General features: G+C 50.6%; 1 protein-coding gene across 1 annotated transcript; it reads right to left on the bottom strand.

Annotated features, from left to right (window-relative positions):
* Window positions 1-10,188: 10,188 nt before the first annotated feature.
* LOC102012915 lies at window positions 10,189-17,007 on the bottom strand. Its single transcript, XM_013518836.1, is given in 8 exon segments — window positions 10,189-10,322; window positions 10,325-10,426; window positions 10,429-10,486; window positions 11,874-12,158; window positions 13,390-13,662; window positions 13,755-13,956; window positions 16,002-16,170; window positions 16,542-17,007. Coding segments are annotated over 8 exon segments (1,689 nt in total).
* Between the last annotated feature and the right edge of the window lie 239 nt (window positions 17,008-17,246).

Here is a 17,246-nt window from a genome sequence, read left to right as displayed (position 1 = left end):
CCTACGATTACTGGCCGTCTTCGCCCTGCCTTCTTTCTCAACCAGCTCTTCTGCCTTCCTCCTTTTCTTCTTAACTGTGAATCACAGAACTCTTTTTGTTCAATACTAGGGATTAAATCCAAGGCTTTCACACTGATCTACATTTCTAGCTCTTTTAAATAATTTTTATTTTTATTTTTATATTTTTACTTTGAGGCAAAGTCTTGCTAAGTTGCCGACTGGTCTGAGCTGGGCTTGGGTTTGTGATCCTCCCTCCTCAGCCTCCTGAGTCACCACACCGGGTGGCTCACAGGATTTAAAAGAATAGAGTTATTTATTCTAGGGGCATTTCCTACAGCAATGCCAAAAAGCTAACAAAATGTCAGATGAAATGGTCACTTTAGGTCTGCAACTACTCCTCTGAGGAGAGAACAATTTAATCAACACCAGTGAGACCACAGCTGTTATGCATATAGAAAAGCAGGGCCCTCACTTCCTGTCTTCCTCCAACCCTCCCGCCTCGGCGTGGGCATGGTCAGTCATGTGTCTTAGGGGGCATTGTTAGCTTAATCAACATGCTAAATAAATGCTTTATCACTTAAAATCCTATACAATTCTATTCATTTTTTTTTAGCTCTTTTTTTCCCATTCAAAGATGGCTGGTTATTCCACAAGGAATCCATTGTGTTTCTAACTTTCGATTGGAGTTATTCTAAGATGACATACATTCTCACAGATGACCTCCTGTGTCTTGAGGAGATCATTTTCTCAATAAGTCCCTGGATTCTCTTTCTGCAAGTCTGGCAGCGTAGTTTATTGGCTTTGTAATAGGAAGCCCTCACCATTAGAGACCGGCTAGGATCACCAAACTGTTTCCCATACATCCTTAGTTGAGCTTTGAATCACAGAAGTAGTAGAAGGCCCAGCATGATACCATCTCTGAAATGAGCAACCCCTTAATTAAACAGAAGTAAATAGAGGTTACAACGTGTGCCTTAATTAAATAGATGTAAATGCCCCATCACTCTGCCTTTCACACTCATCAATTTCCCATCATCTCATTTTCCTGTTTGCCCAGTGGAAATGGAAATTCTGAGGCTCTATTTTGGTCAAAATCTCCTGAGTGTGCGTGCAAGGCTGGGTGTTGGGTCATGAATATGATTTACCTTCTGCTTTACAGAAATCTATAGTTACCCTCTCCTCCCCGTCCCTTGGCATCTCCAGGGTAAGGAATCACTGTGGGGCTGACAGGAGGGAACCTTCACCGGAAGTGACCCTGCCTCTCCTCGCAGACAGCCTGATTCCTGCGTGGGGAAGGACGTGCGCATTCTCTGACGCAAATACGGGATCCTCTGTGTTGGGTGGCACATGTGTGTCTGAGTCACACTGCCCAATGCCTGCCCTTTTCTTTCTGTGGTGCTGAGGGTGGGGTGGAACCCAGAACCTCGCACACACGAGTGCTCTAGTGCTCTGCTGCCGAGCTCCATCTGTCCCTTTCCACCTGGTCTCAGTCCACCTGTTCTTTTCCTTGTACCTACAGTCAAGTTTAGGCAACTTCCTTCTGGAGCTAACGCATCAGTCCATGAACCCAGGGATCGAATGTAACCCGGGGGACCCTGGATAGGCTGTGCTGTCCAGTCGTTTGGTCAAAGAGCGGTCTAGATGTTGTCATCAAGGAAATGTGTCGCTTCGTTAACAGGTACAATCAGTTGTCTTCAAGCAAAGGAGATTACCCTTGGTAACATACACGGGCCTCATCTAATGAGGTGCAGACCTGAAGGAATTCTGCATCAAGAATGTGACAAGGAACTCTTGTCTGAGTTTCTAGCCTGTTGGACTGCATCTGCGCTGTGCATTTCAGACCTCTAATTACATGAGCCACTTCTTCTAAATCAATTAGAGACAGAATCTATCTGATAAATATAAGACCATCCCACTTCCTGTCCAGAAAGAACAGCCCCACAGCTTGCTGCCCGACGGTCACCCCTTCACAAGCCTTGAAGGTCGTGCAGAAGTCGGGTGGAAAGGACAGGATGGGGTCCAAGCCACTTACACGGTGACTTTATTTGGATGGCTTGTGTCTCCTCGCCAGTCCTGTGAGGGAGCACCTCGTCACCCATGAACTGGATGGCAAACAGAGGACACCCATGGGTTAAGAGCACTTTAACTGAGTCAAACCGTTAATTGGAATCGAATCCATCTCAATTTATTCCTAGAAAGAGTTCTGCTTTTCCGAGTCATTAGGAGTAAATTGAGGTGGATCCCGCTCCAATTAGAATTCATGATGAAGACCGTTGTTCCGGGAGGACAAGCTCAGCAGAGCCCCGAGCACCTGCAAATCTGTGACTGAGAGGACCCGAGTAGAGAGGTTGGTTGTGAGGAGAAGGTCACAGGGACCCGGTCTCCCTGGTGAGTTCTTCCCTGTAGAATTTCCAGCAAAGCGAGCGATGCTTGAGGTTAGGTTCAAGGATCGTTTTTCCATTCAGTCATAGGATTTCAGAGCTGGGGCGGAGCGCAGAGAGAGGAAATGAGTCATTTGCAGTGACAGCAAGTGGGAGGCGCTGTCACCTGCTCATGTGGGGTCCCGGCATCCCCTCCCCTGAGCGCCGGAAGCAGTGGAGTCCAGGACGGGAGCAGGGCTCTTAGAGTGGCCCTCCATTGTTTAAAATCACTGCCCAAAAGCCAACATGTACGTTTCCTTCTTACCACAGAGTCACTGGGTAGGATGACCGCAGGCCAGGAGCTGGGTCTCAGGTGCAGGCCTGTTACCTGGAGGGAAAGCGCCCATGTTTGCCAAGTTGGTTAAGGACACTCCAGTGGAGTCCATGAGACCGTCCCCTTAGCGCTGTGCTGAATACTCCGCAATAAACCTTTGCAGCCCTGTGAGGGAAGTCCCACTTTCACTCCCTGTTCACACGAGGGTGAGCTGAGGCCCGGAGAAGTGAAGGGACTCACCCAAAGGCACGTCGGCGGAGCTAAGACGCAGTCCTGAGACACGTGCGGCCAAGAGCAACAGTCTCAGCATTGCGCCTTTTCAGCGGAGTGGTGATGTGGTCATCGTCCTTTTCCAGGTTAGAAAAGCAAGGCTGGGGAAGGCGGGGAGCCAGCTCAAGGCGCAGGGGTCAGATGCTTGGTCAGCAGCTGCCCGGGCACCGCTCTTACCGCTCAGCAGTAACCTGCGTCCCACTCGTCCTTTCTCCCTGCCCCGCTCCTTGCGTGCACATGTGACTTTGACAGATTGGTCCTCTGAATCGAGCTCTGCATGAATGTTTCTGGGCAGCTTAAAAGCAGCTCTCCCATTGCGGAGAGAAGAGGAGTTACAGTCAACATCTTGCTGTTTCTGGCTCCGGAAGATGCACCCAGGCAGGGCCCCTCTGGCTCACAGGAGTTTCCCAAACTTCCTTGATGACAACCACGTTGTGAAACACAAGCCCTGGGACCCTGGAACCCTGTCCCAGACTTTTGAGGTTCTGCAGCCCACAGGAGGGGCATGGAAGATGAACATGAGCACCCGCACCATTCACTTGCTCAGGAGAACTCGGGGGTGCTGGATAAAGTTGGCCATTCTGCTATTTCCCCTTGGCCCCCAAATTAAATTTTAGCACAATACCAGGCAGACCCAACTTTGAATCTATGAGCTTTACATCAGAAACACCCCATCTGGTCCCTGATTTTTATCTGCCCGCTACTCGCAGTGGGCCCTTGGTTCTTTCCATGATTCTCATCACAAATCGACTTGGATGAGAACCAAATCAAATTCAGTGGTCAGGTTCATTGCTGACCTTACGGGGGAAATTGATTCAGTTCTCATCCAGCTGGGTGTTCGATCAGCCTGGTGGAGAAAACTGAGCTCGTGAACTGAGGCACCACCGTATCCTCAGATAAATCGTTTAACCTTTCAGGACTCAGTATTCTTCTCCATAAAATGGAAGCAATATTGGCATTGTTCTAAGGAAGAGATGGCACAACATGTGCAAAGCACTCAATACAGTGGCCTTTGCAGAAGCAAGATCAACAAATGAGAGATATTCTTTCGTTACTATCATTTTTCCTGCACCAGGGAGTTTTCATTACAAATCACTCAATACTCCCGGGTCTTGAAGGGAGGATTTGAGCTTTCAACACTAGGTGCAGGGCAGGTGGGTAGGGAAAGAGCCTGAGTCTTCCTGGATGCTCAGTCGCCCCGCTTCTGGGACTGGTGAGCTCCAAGCGGCCGGGATGTCATCACTTCCTGGGACTCAGGGCTCAGCCCCTGGCCTCAGGCCCCCAGTACCCATCATGGTGGCCACAATTCTGGTGAGGATTTGGGCTCAATCCACTGACCTTAAAAACTTTTCAGAGGTCCCGGAAAGCAGGCACCCAGGGGGAGGATCTGCCACTGGCTCCCCATCCTGGGGGCAGAGAAGTGGGGGGTGCCAGGCTCTCTGGCACTTCTCGGGTCCGACTCAGCCAAAACCACCCCCAAGTCAGCTCCAAGCCTGCGAGGGGTGAAGACAGGGACCTGTCCACGCACTCATCTCCACAGACATCTCATTTCACCCCTGCCTCAGGCTGGGCCCCCAGTTACCTTCCAGATGCCTCGGCCTGCGCGCTGGAGTTTGTGGCCTAACAGGTAGGACGGTTAAGAACACGGCACTGATCACACAGGAGGGTAAGTGTGCGAAACGCATCCCTTCTCATTTTACTGCCGTGGGTCACTGTCTAAGCTCTTACAGTTATTCATGTCTATCGAACTCCGTGTGGTGTGGCCACCTATGGTACAGGCGCCTATAGGAAGGCAGATATACCACGTGAGGGTGCATGGCTGCTTATAGGCGCCTCCCTGCTTGGATGGAGCGACCTCAAGCTGTCACTGTAGCTGAAACCCACATGGTCAGAGCATTTACAAGGGAAATCGGCAAACACTGCACACAAGGACCTTTCGCTTTTTCTTTCCTCTCTCTCTCTCTCTCTTTTCTTAGGAGAGCTGGTTATTTGTTAAGCATTCAGCAGCACACCACTGGCACTACCCCAAAGCAAACAAGATGTATCCCCCCGTGGGGCACGTGTCCCCCCCCCCACACATGCACATGCACATGCACATGCGCACACACACATGGGGCAGGGCAGGGAGCAGTAAGCCTCACCCTGGGCAGATGGCATAAATTGACAGAGCGGTGTGGGACGGGGAGGCTGAAACTAAGCCTGTATCGTAGGACCTGACTGAGGGGTGTCCACGTGACACAGGAAGATTCACACAGGGGATCCAGGACCCCTGCTCTGCCCTCTGACAACTTGTGGATCGCGGTTAATTCATTATTCAGAAAGATCTTGAGGCCCAAAGTCTGAAACTGCGATCAGTTCTCAGCTCACGGTAAGGTGAGTTGCTCCGCCTTTTCCCGGTCAGCTGGAGACGGAGTTGTGCAGACTGCATGTATCAGGGAGCTTGAAGTGCTTCCAAGAGGGGTGCTAGGTGCCAGGCCGCTGGTCATACTAACGCGGTTATTAATGGTAATTCAGGGGCTGGGGATTTAGCTCATCGGCACAGCACCTGCCTGGCAAGCTCAAGGTCTTGAGTTTGATTCCCGGTACCAGAAAAAAACAAAACAAAACAAAACAAATAGTAATTCAGTCTGTTCATTGCCAGAGCTGCGGAGAGTGTGTATTGACTTTCCCCCATAGGATCGGCAATGTGAAGCAGCAGGGCCTACAACCAAGATAAAATAATAATTGTGTTGAAAATGTGCAGGACTTGTTTCTGGGATTGTAAGGGCCAAGAAACTTGAAATTCTTCGAAGACGATGGAGGCCTCCTCAGCCAGCCCCGCCACCAAGGGCTGTCTGCCCGGCGCTGTCGGCAGCCCAGGGCCAAGGGACGTCCAGGTGCTCTTCCCCGTCTACGGGTGGAGCCCCCACACTGCTTGGTTGAACTTGAGACGGCTTTATTCCAATTCAGCCTCATGTTTGTTTGTAGTGCTTATTTCAGAAGGGAAAAGGTCAGCTCCTTTCGGTTTGAAAATAGCACCTACACACCTCTGTGCCTCTGTGAGTGAATCAGGGGGCGGGACGGGGCGGGAGGGTATGGGCAGAGCTGGAGCCGAGAGGCCGGAGTGGAGGCAGCCTGGGAGGTGTTGGCCGGTGAGAGGCCTTCCTGAAAGGAAGAGAGGAGGGGTAAAGAAAGGGTGGAGGGCGCAAAGGGAGGCAGAGATGGGGAGGAGGAGAACGATGCCAGAGAGAAGATGAGCGGGCAGCGGGGCCATGAAATCGGGACAAGGGGCTGCGCTTGGATTTTAGCCCTTCCAGCTGCCTGGATTCCTCTTCCGGTCCCGGCCTTAGTCTTCTCATCTGTAAAGTGGGGGGAAGAAAACCCACAGAGAAACCGAAGCGGGAAGACAGCCTCAGCTTGGGCGCAGTCTCCAGGGCCACGAGGGAGATGGACACCGGAGTGGCCACGGGGTCTTCTCAGAGCTGACGTCTCCCTTTGCACTGGGTTTGGCCCGGACAATGGGAGATCCGGGCAAGCACGGCCCCCGGGGCGCCTGTCCCCCACCGGGTCCTCAGCGCGGCAGAGGCGCCCGCGGCCACCACTGAACTTTCCACAAAGACAGTTTGTGGCGCGCGGATCCCCATCCATAACCTTTACTGGTCTCTGTAGAGCCATTACGACCATTAGGCTGTGGACTCAGCAGCGCGTTAGCTCTTAAGTTAATACAACCGAGACTTTTTTACTTTCCTTTTGGGAAGGAACATGTGCAATTTCAGTGATTTCTTAGATCATTCCATAAGTAAATCAAATATTCTTTCAAGCCCAGTTATCAAAATTGTGTCCTTTGATACCACATCTTCCATCAAACTGCAGTAATCCAGTTCAACACATTTTAAACCTCTGCTATCTTCTAATATCATCCCTACTAGATAGAGTAATTAAATTTGTACTTTTTTTTACAAGTCGTACTCAATAAATCTGAATAAATTAACAACGCATTACTAAGACTGCTACATTAAATTTGCATAGTGCATTTAATGAATATGCAACTCCGAGTGAAAAGGTCTGCTACTGCGAACCCTGGGCATTAGCATAACTACTTCCAGCATGTTTCTTAAATAATGCACTCATTTGCACATCACTGACTTGGCTAATTCTAACTTCAGTCAGGGTAGCCTTGTAATTAAGACTCTTGCTTTAATTTTTAATGAAGTTTATGTTACATCAATCCTGACAGTAATGAGAGGACATGGAAACAAAAAGGCTGCTAATAATTAAATTCACAAACCAGTTTGAGGGATAATAATTCCTGAGGAGAAATTACATGACTAATTATTAATTAAATATTCATACTATTGCCCAACCATCTCACTTAACTGCCCTTCTTGTTGATAATAATATTGAGAAGCGGATGCCTTTTGCCAGCCGTTCTGAGTTTAAGGTCTCTGGTTAATTTTAGTGCGCCGTTAATCAATATGACACAAAAAATAAAATTGTTTTAATTGGTATCATTTTATTGTGTCTAAATATTACTACAGTTGGTTTAGTTTGTGGAGAATTAATCTAGTTAGTCGGTGCCTGTTTTATGGAAACATAAATCCAGTTTATATCCATAAACATCTAATGGCAGGACAACTTGACCTTTTTTTTTTGTAACATTACTGTTTACAGATAATTACACCAACTCTTTAAAAGGTTATTTAATAGCTTTGCATTCATCACAGTAAAATGAAAAAACATGCAATATTATTTAACTCCAGCCTGTTCTGAGGAGGTCTTGGAGAACCTCATTCACCCCTGCCGCAAAGTAAGCAATATTAATGTGTGGGTTTTTCGGAAATGTATGGGAGCACCCTCAGAATGTGTACAAACAGATTTACATGTTTGGGTGTGCATCTTTCAGTGTCTACTTCATAATGGGTGAGGAAGAAAATATGCCCCCAAAGTCACAAGCTTCCACGGCAGGAAAACACGGGGGAGGAGATTTTATGATCCCGCATCTCAAAAATGGCAACAATTTCCCTACAAAACCCAGTAAATAAACATTACAGAACCGAAGAAATTACTATGATGAAGCCTAATTGGTTGCAATATTTATTGTAGACACTTTCCCCCCTTCCTGTTTTCTAAGTGGTATTCAGGAATCTAATGAGAACTTCCCCATCTGGAGGCAAATTTGGCAAGGGGAAGAGAAGATCCACAGTATTTACTTGGACAACACTGATCACTCAGTTGGAGCAGGTCATGACGTTTGTGTAAGTCTCTGGTAAATTCACCAATACAAGCTTTATGGAGACCACTTTGCTTATTATAAAATCAAATAGACATGGAATAAAGTCCCTGTTATATCCTCCAGGGGCATTTGGAAATTCTGAACCCGGGCAAACCTTTCAGTTCATTTTTCTAATGATTCAAAGTACTTGATTCATCAAAGTGAACCAAGTCGATACAGTAAACCAGGGGGCAAGGGTTCCCTTCCGCTACTCCTGGTCCTTACTACAAGCTGACAGGTCTGTGGGGCATTATTACCGGGCACGGTGTGTACTGATCGCTCCCTTTTGCTAAATCTTAAGAATCGTCTTAATTTTTCTTTTTTATCTACTCTCTTAAACTAACACCTAAAGGCAATTTGTAAAGACCACTCACCGTGAGATAATTTAGTGGTGCGGGTCAGTGTAAAGATGTCACTCTAAGTCTGCATCCCTGGTCCCTCCTTTTTGGTTCTTTCACAGGGGGAAATCCTTCTGAGTACGAAACCCTATGTGAAGAACAGAGATTCTCCCACACTAAGTAAAGGAAGCCACGAAAGTGACCAGGCTGGCTGGCTACACGCTGACACACTCATCCCTGAAGACTTTTCTCTCCCGTTGCCAGAGGGTACCACACTTGTCTTGGGCAGGAAAAGTGGAGAAAAGAAACCTTCACCAAGGGACCCTGTGGAGAGAGAACCCTGCCACCTCCTTCCAGGGAAGCAGCCAGGACCCCAGCCACACCTCCACTCCAACCTCCCCTGCCCTCATGGAAAGTTTCTTTCTGAACAGTGGCTCCCTTCCCTGAATGCGGGTGATTTTCTCCACTTAGCAGACTGCTGGAAGGATTCGTCACACAGGCAAGTGCCTCATGCTATGCCTGGCACATGGCATGCCACCGAAACATGCCAATCATTGTTGCCCTTTTACTTTTGCCAAGGGAGAGTGTGAGAAATTCTATCACTGGACTCAATTCTTTTGAGCTAACAGCGTGGTTAAGTTTCTTTTTAGAAACGTAAATCGTGCATCTTGAAAAGGGATTCACGATGAAATTGCCACCGGTCACCCAAGCCTTGGTGTGAGTTTTTGGGCCGGCTCCCTTCCCCCATACTGGGGACACAGGAGCTAAGACCGGAGGCTAGCTGGGAAGGATGCTAAAGGGAAAGGAGGCTGTAGGAAGGGGAGGCTGAACTCTTGAGGGAAGATGTTACACACAGCTGGGCTGTTTAATCTCCAGGGCACAATGTAAGGACCTCTAAGAAGTCAAACACACAACCTAACACCTGCCTTAGGGATGTGTGTTCCCACGTTCTTAAGCTCTGGTCCTGGAAAATGATAACTTAAGAACATAATAAAGACATCCCAAGCTTTCTAGAACAGCTTTGTTTTGGTTATTCTGCCAATATCAGGCATTGCTTGGTTGGTGGAAGAGGGAAGAACTATCTTTGTCATGAATCATTATTCTCTAAAGCAAGTCCAGAAGGGAAGAGCCTGCCATTCTCAGTAAGTGTCTAGCAAGCATCCACAGATGCCTGCCTTCCACACCAGAGGATAAATAGTCTTTTCTATCATGTGTTTGCTCTACACTGCATAACAAAATGTCCAAGCAGACACTCACCCATGGCCTCGGCTTGCAGCCACACCGGGTCAAGAGGGTCTGAGAGAAATTGCTGGTGGGGGGCACTCTCTGGTCCTTCCCCAGCGTATGGGATGGAAACCCCTGAGATTTCTGAGTTGGACAAACTCTAAAACTCTCATTTTCTCAGAAGTGTGACGTAGGTAACAGCTGGCCTTTTGGAGCCCTCTGTGTGCTTCAAGGGACACGTGGGGCCGATGACACCTAGCCGAAAGGCTCAGGTGACATCGAGGGCAGCCACCCCCCTCCTATGCCTGCATTGCTCTGTGCCTCCCCAGGGGTGTTGTTGGAGGAGGGTTATGTCTGAGTCTTACCAGTTCTTGTGTAACACTTGCTGTGGGGTTGTGTGTGTGTGTGTGGTCACATTATCTTTTTTGTAGGTATGTAAACCATTAATGGAGCAGGCCTACAGCCCACAGTGCGGCCACAGCGTCCAGTGGGCTTCGTGTGCTGGGCTCGGACTCGAAGGCACCACAAGTGGCGCAGCCCCTGAGGGCCCTGATCTTCTTCGGTTGCTCCAGGTCTTCTTGGAGCTCGTTGCCCGGGTCCTTGTCCAGAACCTGGTTGCCCTTCCCATCCTTTGCATCCTCCCGTCTGTCAGGAACCAGTCTGGGGTCGTGTACTGGCGCCGATTCTGCTTGGCAGTGACCACACGCTCCTCCTCACCCCCGGGGAGCTCCGCTCCTCCTCACCCTCAGCGAGCTCTGCTCCTCCTCACCCTCAGGGAGCTCTGCAGCCCTCTTGGTGAGCCGTCGCCTGCTTTTCCTAACACCGCACGAGCGAATCTCCGCCCACACCCAGTGGCAGGGATGGCAAAGGCTGCTTCTGTTGCCCATTGATGTGGGGGTTGAGTCCTCACAGAATGTGCCGGAGCTTCTCAGGGATCGCTAGAGATGTGGTGGGGGCAGCGGCGGCGGTGCGGGGGCCGCCTGTGGAAGGGCGACATCATTACATTTTACCAGTTACCCGGGCGATTTTTAGATCAGCCCTTATTTCTCTACAGACTAGCACTCTGCCTACACTGTGATAAGGACTCGTGAATCAGATTTGTAAAACACAACAGTGTCTGGCACTTCAGAAGTGTAGATAAATGGAAAAGTATAAACCCCATTCCAATGGTGGGAGCCTAACCCTTGAGAACCTACCTGTTTCACCTTGTACCCCTCTGTAGGCTGGCCACACTCTGCTAGTCACTCTCTGTGAATCACTTTCTGATTCCATCTGGCTGCCTGTCAAACTTTTTTTTTTTTTTTTTGGTACCGGGAATTGAACTCAGGACCTTGCACTTGCCAGGCAGGCACTTGTGCCGTTGAGCCATATCCCTGGCCCCTTTCAAACTCTTATTCATACTTTAAAACCCAGCTAAGCAACTCCTTTCAGAAAGTCTTCCCTTGTGCCTCCTCGCTCCTGTCAGTCTTGTTCTTCTGTCCCCTCCAAGCCCAGTGCACCTGCACGCCTGTGTGCTGGGCAGGCCGTGCCCCAGACAATCTGTCTACACTCTGACCGCAGGCAGGCTGTGCAGGACTTTCTTTTTTTTTTTTTTTTTTGCTTTTTCTCCGGTACCGAGAACCGAACTCACGACCTTGCGCTTGCCAGGCAGGCGCTTTTGCCGCTGAGCTAAATCCCCAGCCCTGTGCAGGACTTTCTCAGCCCAGCTCCTGGCACACCACAGGGCATGCATCAGCGCTCCGTAGATGTTTGTCCAATCACACTGAATTCACTCGACAAGTAGCAAGTCTGCAAGTGTATCTCAGACTCCAACATCAGTGCTTCATTACGCATCTCATGCTGAAAGCAGGTTTTTTTCTGTTTTCTCTTCTCTGGAAGAAGACAGCAGTGGGGAGCTGGCAGTGGAGCGGAGGTGCAGAAGAAAGCGCTTTGGGTGTGATAATGCCGCTTTCCTGCAGGCTAGGGTCGGTTCAGAACGCACAGTTTGTTGCCATTATCAGTAGCTATCGGGCAGCGAGTCTAAAGTCCCCACCCGGTCTTACCAGAGGAGCTGCTTAGTGTCTGATTCTGTGGGCACAGGTGGGCATTTTTCCCACAGTGACAACGCCCTGTTGCAAAGCTGAGCATCGTGGCACAGACCTCGCAAGCACCAGAAGCTGCTCCGTGTGGAAACAAGCAACCAACAGTGTGTCAGCGCCCGCACGCAGCCGGCAGCAGGGGTGGACAGGCAGGTGGTGTCCGCAGCCAACGGCCAAGGCCAGCCGCTCGGCAGCACCTCCGTGCACCATCTCTGACAGGGAGGCTGCTGTCTGGTGGTGCTCCTTTTCCTGGAGGAACCGAAGCCTTGTATCGAGGTGTGCAACCTGTAAGTGCCGTTGGAGCTGGAAGTAAGAAGAAGTTGGGCGTGGTGGTGCACTCTTGTAATCCCAGCACTCTGGGAGGCCGAGGCAGGAGGATGGCAAGTTTGAGCCAAGTCTGGGCAACTTAGATACTTAGCCAGACCTTGTCTCAAAATAAAAAGTGAAAGAGAGCTGGGGATGTAGCTGAGTGGGAAGGCCCTGGGTTCAATTCCTAGCACTAAAAGGAAGAGGAGGAGGAGGATGAAGAGAAGGAAGAGGACGGGAAGGGAGAGGAGGAAAAAAAGGAGGAAAAGAGGAAGAGGAAGACGAGGATGAGGAAGGAGAGAACAGGAAGAAAGGGCAGATCGCTGTAGGCTGTCTTCCTTCCTCAGCACTGAACCTATCCACTGGAACCTTGGCCAGCTCCCCAGCCTTCTCTACAAGAGGGCTTTTACCAGTGAAGCACTCAGACTTTTATGTTTCTTGTTTGTTTTTTCCCGGTGCCAGGAATCGAACTCACAACCTTGTGCTTGCCAGGCAGGTGCTGTGCTGCTAAGCTAAGTCCCCAGACCCTAGACTTTGTGTTTCTGTACCACATGTTTGGCATGTGTATTTTTTTTTTTTTTTGGTACCAGAAATTGAACTCAGGACCTTGCACTTGCCAGGCAGACACTTGTGCCACTGAGTTACATCCCCACCCTGCATGTATATTCTTAAGAGTGGAAAAGTGGGAGAGAATAGTGTGTTTACTACCGCATCATTTTTTTCTTAAACTGGGAAAAGCTCCACTTATTTTCTTGCCTGAGGATGGAGGAACGGCAGGAGGAGGGAGTCGTGTTTTACACCCTGGAGATCTGGTGAGAACAGGGCTCGGGAAGAGTGTTAATATTGTCTCTATTCACCTGATGTTGTAAAACGCTAGCAAAACAACCAGAAAGAATGGAAGATTGGTGAACTAATTCCCCTTCTCTTTCTACAAAGATGATGGGAAAAAAAGTGCAGGTCGCATAGTAAAACGAAGCTAGAGGTCAAAGCAGGACCTGGCCGTGTCTACAATCACTGTGTATTCATCTACCCCTCAAAAGAAAGGCCAGTTAAAATTTAAAATGAAGAAAAATTTCTCCCACCACCAAATGGAGCTTTCTCCAGTCTGCTTTTATTTTTAAATCTTTACAAACTATTGTGGCTTCACATTGTTATGAAAAGCACTGTGGAAATTTCATGGCTGAGGAAAAAGGAAGAGAGGAAGAGTACACCCAAAGGCCGTCACTACCCGCTTTACAGTGTGTTCCCTTTCTGTCTCGCTTCTTCCTGTGTGGACACGCTTTTCTGTGCACAGCGCGGTGGCCGTGTATCCTGCCTGCTGGCTCCTACCTCTGGGCCTCTCCAGGAAGTCAGTGTTCCCGGGAATCGTAAGTACAGGAAGCTTCATCCATGCAGCAGGCTGGTACCAGTGACTCCGAGCCCTGCCAGCCTGGACCGGAAGGGCTTGCATGAGAGGCACCTTCTGGGGGGCAATTCCACGGTGCCCACAGCAGAGACCTTGCTGTGGGGAGTGGGAGAAACGACCCAGTTTACTGCCACTAAGCCGAGGCGGGAACGGTGGGTTTGCAGGTGCACCTCCAGGCTCTTGCTCACCTGCTCACAGCCGTACAGCTGTCTGTCCTCGTGCTGACCATTGCCAGACCCGAGAGGACCCTGTCCCGCTCTTGTGCCCGGCTCCTCCTGCCTCCCTGGGTCGTCCCAGGCGGCCTGGCAGACCTGGTAGTTCTTGTGAGGAACTGGGAGGGAGAGCACCTGGGGGGCCCCTGGGGCACCAGGCTGCTCTGGGCTTTCCTTCCTGCAGCACAAAGAACTCAAACTTCCAGCTTTGCGCGCATTTCCTTAATTGGTCTGTTCCTCCATAAAGTCTGGTTGGACTTCACACTTTGTTCCTACAACGGCTAATTTATTTTATGTCTACTCCCCCACTCTGGATCCTTTCCTCTTGTCCTACTCTGAGTGCCCTCTGCGGTCCCCATGGTCCCCGTCCTCTGCCCTTTTGTCACTAGAACAAAAGCATCTACTTGTTTCACTGCAACCTCAGTGACACAGTTTGTGAAGGTCACATATTTGACAGGTTTGTCACAATGTAAACGTCCTCTCCTTTACTGAACACCTAGGCTGTCCCCACTGTCCACTGCCAGGGACGGTTTTGTAATAAACATTCCCCTCTTCACTGCATCCCGCCTTTTGGAAAAACTGTCTGATAGTGTTCATCCAGTGCTAACGATCTTTGAATCTTTAAAACAATATTTGGCTTGAACCAAGCCCCCCATTAAAGTATAAGCCTCTCTGCTTTTATAAGCAGTACCTAAAAAGAGGTGTGGTGGCTCAAACCTATAATTCTAGCACTCTGGGAGGCTGGGGCAGGAGGATCTCAAGTTTGAGCCCAGCCTGGGCAATTTATAGTGAGGGATATAGTGAGACCTTGTCTTGTTTAACGGGACAGAGCTCATAATAAAGCCCTCATTCAATGAATGATAATCATAGCAATCACTACTAAAGTTTTTGAAGGTCTTTATTCATACAGCGTCATACAGGAGATGTGCTGGGACTTCAGGGTGGTTCCCGGGACAAAGGGTGAGTGGGGGGCCAAACTCACTTTAGGCTGCACCCAGCACCCCACCTCCCCCGCAGCAGTGTGGGCAGGCAGCCCCCTCCAGGGTCTGGCTGAGAGTGGAGAATGTAGGGGCTGAAATGCCAGGAGATGGCAGTTTGGTGGCCTGCAGCCTCCGGCCAGGGTCAGGGAAGGGTTTCAGCTGCATCCCCAGTGGGGCTTTGCTCCCTCTGGGCTTGGAGTTCGAATCAGAAGCAGGAGAGGTCTCAGGCCAGGGGGGCGCTCTACCAGGTGTGTAGCCTGAGGACCCCAACCCCTGGCAGAGGAAAGTCGAGGTGCCAGCATCAGCTCCCGCCAGACCCTGAGTGCGGAGAGGTGGGAGGGAGCCGTGTTCATCTGGCGGATTCAAAGCCTTTGTTGCTGTTGCCGGCAGCCCTGGCGAGCTCCTGAGAATCCAGGGACATTTCCAACTCTGAGGCCCTTTGCTTCTGTTTTGCATTCTAGCAGGCTTCTGCCTTTTAAAATCTTCCTCTGACTCTTGATTCAAACAAATCCTTTGCTTAAAATTTACAAGCATAAGACATCTTCAAGATCTCAGGGGAACAGCGAGGATGAGGTGTTAGGTCTGCTTTCCATGGTAGGCTCAGTGGTAGTCCCCACACAGACCCTCTCTCTCTCTCTCTCTCTCTCTCTCACACACACACACACACACACACACACACACAATCTCTCCCTCCCTCTCTCCCTCACATCTCTCATCTCCTTGCACAGCTCAGAAAACCGCAGCCTGCGAATCTCAGTGTGTGTCCCCATAAAGCATCCACTTACATAATTCTTCCTGCCATTACCTAAAAATATGTCACACACTTGGCTCGAGCATGTTTTGTGGGCTTAAATTTACACTCAGCACTTCAAAAGCATCCCTGTAAGCCTGCTGGAACCTTCCGGGTGAGAGCTCGGAAATTCTAATGAGCACTAGAGTACACTCACAAATAAACACGCTCTTTGGAATCCTCTTCTGAAGGTTCAGGGATGAGAGTTAGAACAACAGCAATAATACCTCCCAAATTAGACCAATTTCTGCCTTCTCCAAGGGTTTTCACTGAATTCTGGGAAAACACACCCGTGAGAGGCAGGACTGTGAGCTGGAGCCCTTTCCTGTGAGTGGGCGTCCCTGGGCCGAGCTCTCCGAGCCTGTGTATCGCAGGGGTGTTCAGACACCAGAGCTCTGGGGAGAGCCAATTCAATGATGCATCTGAAAACTACAAAGCTGTTGCACCCCTCACAGCGCAGAGCCTTCTCCTTGGGTCCTAATTGTGCTCTGATCCACTTCCAAGATCAGGACACTTGTCACCACTTTGGAATGGGGTGCATGGTCAAGACAGGAGACCCTCATGTGGCCCTGCACTCCCCGCACCGTCCTGAGGAGCCCCTTTTCCCCGAATCTCAGTCTCCCTGAGAGAGAGACAATCACACGCGCATCCTCTCAGTCTGTGATTCGCATCCGCGCAAGCCTCAGGTGTTCAGGGGTGGAGCTTTCACAGGTGATTGGCCCATGGGGTGCCGTGCTCATCTGCAGAGTGAGCCACGGATGAGCTCAGAGCTGGACGCACTGTTCCGGGAGGACCCGAAGGAAGAGGCGGGGCACCGGGTGTGTGACCCGGAAGGGTTTGCCTGCTGCCCTGTTCCTCCCTCTGTGCACCGCTTCCTGGCCGCCACGATGTGAGCAGCCTCTTCCGCCAAACCCTTCCGCCCTGCTCTCTCCCGCTTGGAGGCAGTGACGCACGCACGCATGCACGCACGCACGCACGCACGCACGCACGCACATCCCTCTCCGCGGACCCTGTGTCTCCGTGTGGAGGAAGTGGTGGAGAGACGAGTTTCCAGCAGCCGAGGGTGAGTTCTCCGAACCACTGTTGAGATGACGGTGTCTGCGTCACCTCTGGAACGTGGATCCCTCTCGGGTGGGCTCTGACTCACAGATTCCCAGCCTGCCTTGCCGTGTGGTCTCCGGACCTGTGACCCCAGGGAACTCTTAGGGCCTCCTGAGTCTGGCAGGGTGGGCGGGCCTGACGGTCTGCACTTCACGGATGGGGAAGACGAAGCCCTGGGAGGGGCGAGGCTGGCACGGAGCACCCAGGCAGCTGCAGAAGTCCACCCTGCAGGGCCTGGGAGGATGACACTAGGGAGCTGGGGACCCACAGAGCCACTTGTCTCACCCTCCGCAGAGCCCACCCATCCTCCGCTCCTGGAGACGGTGGCAGCTTCAGAGCAGGCTCCTTTCTCATGCATGGGGACGACCACAGCCTGTGTCGCATCGAAGCTCAGACCCAGCCCAGGATGCCCACCCACGAGTCCAGCCTCACTCTGGCCCAGGCCCACATCCCACCCCGAACACCACCATTGTGACGCACAGCTGCTCGTGCACTCCATTCCAACCCCCCGGACTTTTCTCTGGTCCTGGTACAAGCCAGGCACCCCAGGCCCTTAGTACTGCAATTTCCTCAGCCTGGAACATGGCCCGATGGCAC

The sequence above is a fragment of the Chinchilla lanigera genome, unplaced genomic scaffold (genome assembly GCF_000276665.1).
Source record: "Chinchilla lanigera isolate Chin_1 unplaced genomic scaffold, ChiLan1.0 scaffold00049, whole genome shotgun sequence".
NCBI classification, from domain to species: Eukaryota; Metazoa; Chordata; class Mammalia; order Rodentia; family Chinchillidae; genus Chinchilla; species Chinchilla lanigera.
Note: the sequence above shows the minus strand (reverse complement) of the source record. Positions and strands in the feature narration are given on the sequence as shown.